The following is a 5,391-nucleotide window of genomic DNA, read 5'->3' as shown; positions in this document are numbered from 1 at the left end:
CCTGCCGCCCCCCCCAGGTTCATCGCCGTCTCCGTCCCCCTGAACTACAGCCGGCAGCAGGGCGGGAAGCGGCAGCTGGCGCTCATCGGCGCCACGTGGGGGCTGGCCTTCGCCGTGGCCTCGCCGGTGCTGTTCGGCCTCAACGACGTGCCGGGCCGGGACCCGGCCGTGTGCCAGCTGGAGAGCCGCAGCTACGTCGTCTCGTCGTCCGTGTGCTCCTTCTTCCTGCCCTGCCCGCTCATGCTCGTGCTCTACTGCGCCATGTTCCGGCGCCTGCGCGCCTGGGAAGGGGCGCGCCGGGCCAAACTCCGCCAGAGCATGCGCCCTGGGGCGGCCCGCAGGCCCAGCCGGCCCCAGCAGCCCGAGGCGCCCGCCGGCTACTCGCCCCAAGGCCCGATCCAGACCGTGGCCTACCCGGCACCGCCCCCCGCCGGGGCCCCGAGGAAACGCGCCAAGATCACCGGCCGGGAGCGCAAGGCCATGAGGGTGCTGCCCGTGGTGGTCGGTGGGTGTCCGGGGCGGCGGGGGCGGCGGGGAGGGGGAGGGGCGGAGGGCCTGGAATGAGCGCGTGAGGCGCATGCGCGGCTCTCGCCCTGCAGGTGCTTTCCTCGTGTGCTGGACGCCCTTCTTTGTGGTCCACGTGACCCGCGCCCTGTGCCCCGAGTGCCCCGTGCCCCCGAGGCTGGTCAGCATCGTCACGTGGCTGGGCTACGTGAACAGCGCCCTGAACCCGGTCATCTACACGGTCTTCAATGCGGAGTTCAGGAGCTTCTTCCGCCGCCGAGTGCTCGGGCTCCTGTGCTAGGCCTCCTGGGAGCCTGCCGAGCTCCGCCCCAGAAACCTCCTGCGGCCGCGGGAGGGGGCGGGGCGCCGCTGGCCCCGCGGGGCTGTGGGCCTACACAGGGGCCCTGGGGAGGGCCCAGAGGGAGGGACGGACTCAAACCGGGGTCCTCTGCCAGCCTTCGAGGCCAGGGCCTTCCCCCGTAGGGCACTGGGCTCTCTGCCTGCCTCCGGTGACTTGCACATGAAGGACAGCTGCGGGGAACTGGGCCCATTTCAGAGATGAGGAAACTGAGGCCCAGACAGGGTGGGGGGGCTCTGCTCTGCCCACTCTTCTCCCCTGAGGCCGCGGGGAGTGACTCAGCATCCCAGGAGGGGGCACGTTCTCGTTCTCCTTCTCGCAGAGCCGTGCAAAGTTATGGACTGTGAAGTCAAGCTGTTAGCCCTGCCAGGTGCCAGGCTGTGAAGCTGTGAGGCGCCACCCCCTCCTCTGGAGGGCTCAGAGGCCAGCCTGCTTCCACCCGGGGCGGGAAGGCTCCCCGGCACGCCCACCAGCCTGCAGAGGAGCCCCAGACTTGGGGCCTGGCCTTCATAAGGGCAGGGGGCGGGTCCCTCCCCACCCAGGCCTAAGCCAGCTGGCCCCAGGGCCCGGGATGTGTCCACGCTTCTTCCCAGGTGGCCCCAAGGACATTTCAGGCCGGCACTAGCAGTGCCCACGGGGGGCCGAGCTGCTCATAAGGCATCCTCCGAGTCCAGCCTCTCCCAAGAGCAGCTGTTCCAAGCCAGAATCATTCCCAGTTTGCCCATCCACCTGCACTCACTCCTGAAAGCGCCACCGTGGAGCCCACAACTACCCAGCCCGGGAGGGGGAGGCCCCAGAAGAAACCCTCCTTCCCTAAGGCCTACCTGGGCCGAACCTTCCAGGAGGCAGCGCAGAGGAGGGGTGCCCGCCTCCCTAGCCATGTGTGTACCTGGGGCACGGCCCATTGGGCCCCTCTGGCAATGGATCTAGGGACTCCCAGAGGTGGGAACTCCCTCCAGCACACCCCAGCCCTCTGGGGGGACGGTCCTGGGCACCGGCTGCCCCCCCCACGTGCCCACTTGCTTGCACCATCCCCGCCCATCCAAGGCCAGTTCACCTGTGAACATGTGCTTCTTTGATTCTCTCTTCCTTCTTCTGCACCACGTGGCCCTGACCTCGGGCTGCAGCCTCCTGGTGCCCAGGGGGCATCTCTCCACGACCTCCAGTGGCAGGCCACCCTCTTGACAACCCCCGATGAGGGCTCAAGCACACCATCTCCTGTTCGGCCAGCCGTGGGGCTAGAGGCCACGCCTCCCCTGACTTGGCCCTTGGGCCGCCCCACTTGTCTGGACGTCCCGGCGGTATGACGGTGCTGCTCGCCTTTGCCTTTGCCTTTGCCGTGTGGCCGGCTCTCTTCTGCAGCGTTCCTTGCTGGCTGCGTGGTGGTGCCTGTTCTCCTCCAGCTCCCCGCGTACGAGCCACTTTCAGGCTTTTCAGAGACTTTCCCATCCCACGGCCCTGTGATCGGGGGAGGCGTTCAAGGCCTTTAAAGGATCTCGGCAGTTTCCTGAAGGCCACCCCAGCCTTCTCCTCCTCCTGCTTTATTCTGGATCCAGCTCATCCCGCGTGTGTCCCAGATATGCACGTGGACGGGATGTCGTTGAGGTCCTCCATCCGGCGGCGGCCTCGCGTCTAGCACTTCTACTTCCTGACGCCAGCCTCGAGGAGTTGGTGCCCTTTGGAGCCCAGGGAGGCCGAGCTGGGAGCCGAGGCTGGATCCACAGGAAGGCCCGCTTTTAGCCAGACTCCTCCAACACGGGGACAGACGTCATCTCCTGGCTGGCATTTCACCCGACGAAGCTCCTCGTGCTGAGCTTCTGAGCCTGGGCGCGGGGTTCGACTTCTTAGCAAGAGTGTCTTAAAGCTGGTGCTTTGCTCTACAGTAAGCACAGGGGATGGTCCAGCCAATCAGAAGGTGGCAAAGGCGGGCCCCGTTGTAAAATAGTGCTTGTGAAAACCTTCCTGTTCCCTAGGACTGTCCTTGATGTATCTCAAAGTATTTACACTGTGAGCTGGGGCCGCCTCTTGGCTGGCTCTTTCAGTATTAATAAAGTCCGAAGAGCCCTTCATGCCTTTAATCTGTCCCCCTCCTTCAGACACTTCGTGAAGCAATCTCTCCTCCCCCTTCCTCTCTCTTCTCCCCCTCCCCCTCCTCCTAGGTCCAACTTGGCAGCTTTTCTCATCTTGGTTCGCTTTTGTGCCACTCCCACCTTTTCTCTGAGCACATCTGAGATGGTTTTGGTGACTCTCTTATCCTTAACAGGCGAGATCTGTCAAAAGCAAACCCCGCCCTCTGCACCTTTGGGATTTTTCTTCTTTGTTACCCTTCGCCCTCCACTGCTACTCTCGGCTTTCATGTGAGCGTCACGACCAGTCGTGTTCCTGGGTGAGCTAGCTTGGCTGCCTGGGGCTCTTGGTCATGGAAGCTGACTTCCATCCCTTGGTTTCCGTTGTTTCCCCCAGCGTTAACGTGGTGGTTATTTTATTCAGCCTTTTAAGGTCTTTGCTGGAGCAGCTGCTGGTCTTAACTGCCCACAGCTGACTCAGGGATGAAAAAGCTGGAGCTTCCCCAATACCCTTCAGGAGGAGTCCTGGGACTGGGGAAATGGAGCTTTGTTTCTAGAAGCCTGGGATCACTGGAAGGAGCGGCCTTTTCCAAGTGCTCAGAGGCCAGGTGTCTGCCTGCGCCAAGGGACAAGGCTCTCTGGCTTGTCCAGTCAACGTGGGTGAGCCAGTCTGCCCAGTCAGCATCCACACGATGTCTCCTATGGGAATTGTTCGGCCAAACTCTTTTGAGTGAGTGACTCTCGCTACCATCTGAGCCTTGAAGCAGTTCCCAGCCAACCTGTGGGACGACCTCCATGGAGCAAGTGGCCCTTTGGAGCAGGAGTGGCTTCATTTGCTCCCTTTGCCCCATGGCACTCAGCACACTGAGGGTGGTTCATGAGCTCTTGTTGGAATCGCTTTTCTGTTTTCTGTCTGGAGGCCATGCTAGGCCTCCTGGGGGCGAACTCCTGGTTTTGGTGCCTACCCCGACAACAGAGGATGATGGAACAAAGTTGGCACTGTCGAGTCCTCTTTCAGAGTGCCGGGAGTCTTGCGTGGTTGTAGCATGTGCCTGGGTGGGACTCCCGCTTTGCAGGAGGAATCCAGAAAGTGGCATTTTGCTCTCGTAAATCTCTTTTTTTAAATAGTCAGCAAATAATAGACCCAGGGCAGTCTATTCACTAACAGCACGCTGTTGGTTCTGCCTCTCGTTTTGAGGAACGTGGCTCCCGGTCTGGGGCCGTGAACATTGTGCTCTCTTCTCCGGCCTTCCTCAGCCCCAGGTTATCCTGGCACGGCCCCCCTCCCATTTAGCGCCATGATCCTCTCGCTTTCCAGTGACCCCTTAAATGCCACGTAGGCCCTGGCCGTGCCCTCCTGTCTTGGTTACAGGCTCTTCTCTGGCTCGAGGACGCTGCTCTCTCCTGGGTGCTCCGTTCTGAGCCCCCTCTTTCAGCAATCTCCTCGGTTCCCAAGGCCTCAAATAGCCTCACTAAACAGATCAGTGACAGTCTAATCTCTGGCCTCATTCTCTTCCCCCAAGTTCTAGGCCGGGATCACCACTTGCTTGTTGGCACCTCCCAAAGGGCACCCTTTAGGTGTCTCCAACTTAACATGTCCAAAGGAGGGCCCATTTCCTCCCTGCAGCCTGGCGCCCAGCTACACTTCCCCAGCTTTGCCAAAAGGCTCTCCAGTCACTAGGGCCACACGTCCAAGTAGCCAGCCAGGAGCCACGCCTCAGGACTAGAACCTCCACCACATCCCACGGCCGTGCCCTTCTCTGGACTCCTCGCCGCCCCCCTACTTCTCCAGAGCTCCCCAAACAAGGAAGCAGCAGTCAGACTGCCGCAGGTGAGGGGGAAGGCCCACCTCCCATCTCCCTGACCTGACGTGGATCCCAGAGCAGATGGTCTTCTGCTTCTGGACCTACCCCTTGGTTTCTTTGAGGCATCACCTTAGGGCCCACCCTCCAGCCCGTCCAATGGGAGACCCTCCTGGGGCTCCCCCCCCCACTATTCTTATGGGCCTAACTGGATGGGGGGGGCATTTCTTAACAAGACCAAACAAAGCAGATGGACCCTAGTCTTTCTGGGGGAAAGGCTGAGGGCCCATGAAGGGCCGTCACTGGCTCGAAGCCCAACCCCCCCAAGCCACTGCTGCTCCTCCAGCAAAGCGATATCCTTATTTGTCACAAGGATGAGGCCAGGCCGGCCCAGGGAGGAGCCTCTCTTGCTCCGACGTCCTCCCTTCCAAACTGAAATGCCCAATGAGAGCTGGCGGAGCCTGGGGACCAGCCAAGGAGGGGAGGGCGGCTCTCGCAGACACCTGCTGCTCGGAAGCCCGGGGGAGCCAGTGAGGAAGGGGAGATGAGGAAACGGCAGAGCAGCCCCAGTGGCTCTCCTGAGGAGGCCCAGGTCCTGGGTGCAATCCCTTCCTTCCCTCTCTCTTCAGAGCGGAGCAACATCCAGGCTGGGAGGGAGCAC

The 5,391-nt window shown here is 61.9% G+C and overlaps 1 protein-coding gene across 1 annotated transcript in view; it reads left to right on the top strand.

Moving 5' to 3' along the window:
- Positions 1–805, top strand: part of PHRF1 (PHD and ring finger domains 1) — a 33,102-nt gene extending 32,297 nt beyond the window's left edge. The window contains exons 12-13 of the mRNA XM_044682090.1: positions 18–505; positions 600–805. Of these exons, the coding sequence (XP_044538025.1) occupies positions 18–505; positions 600–805 (694 nt within the window). The remainder of the gene's footprint in view (positions 1–17; positions 506–599) is intronic.
- The last annotated feature ends 4,586 nt before the right edge of the window (positions 806–5,391 follow it).

Source organism: Gracilinanus agilis, chromosome 6 (genome assembly GCF_016433145.1).
Source record: "Gracilinanus agilis isolate LMUSP501 chromosome 6, AgileGrace, whole genome shotgun sequence".
Classification (NCBI taxonomy): domain Eukaryota; kingdom Metazoa; phylum Chordata; class Mammalia; order Didelphimorphia; family Didelphidae; genus Gracilinanus; species Gracilinanus agilis.
The sequence above is the reverse complement of the archived record's forward strand: the minus strand, read 5'-3'. Positions and strand labels throughout refer to the sequence as shown.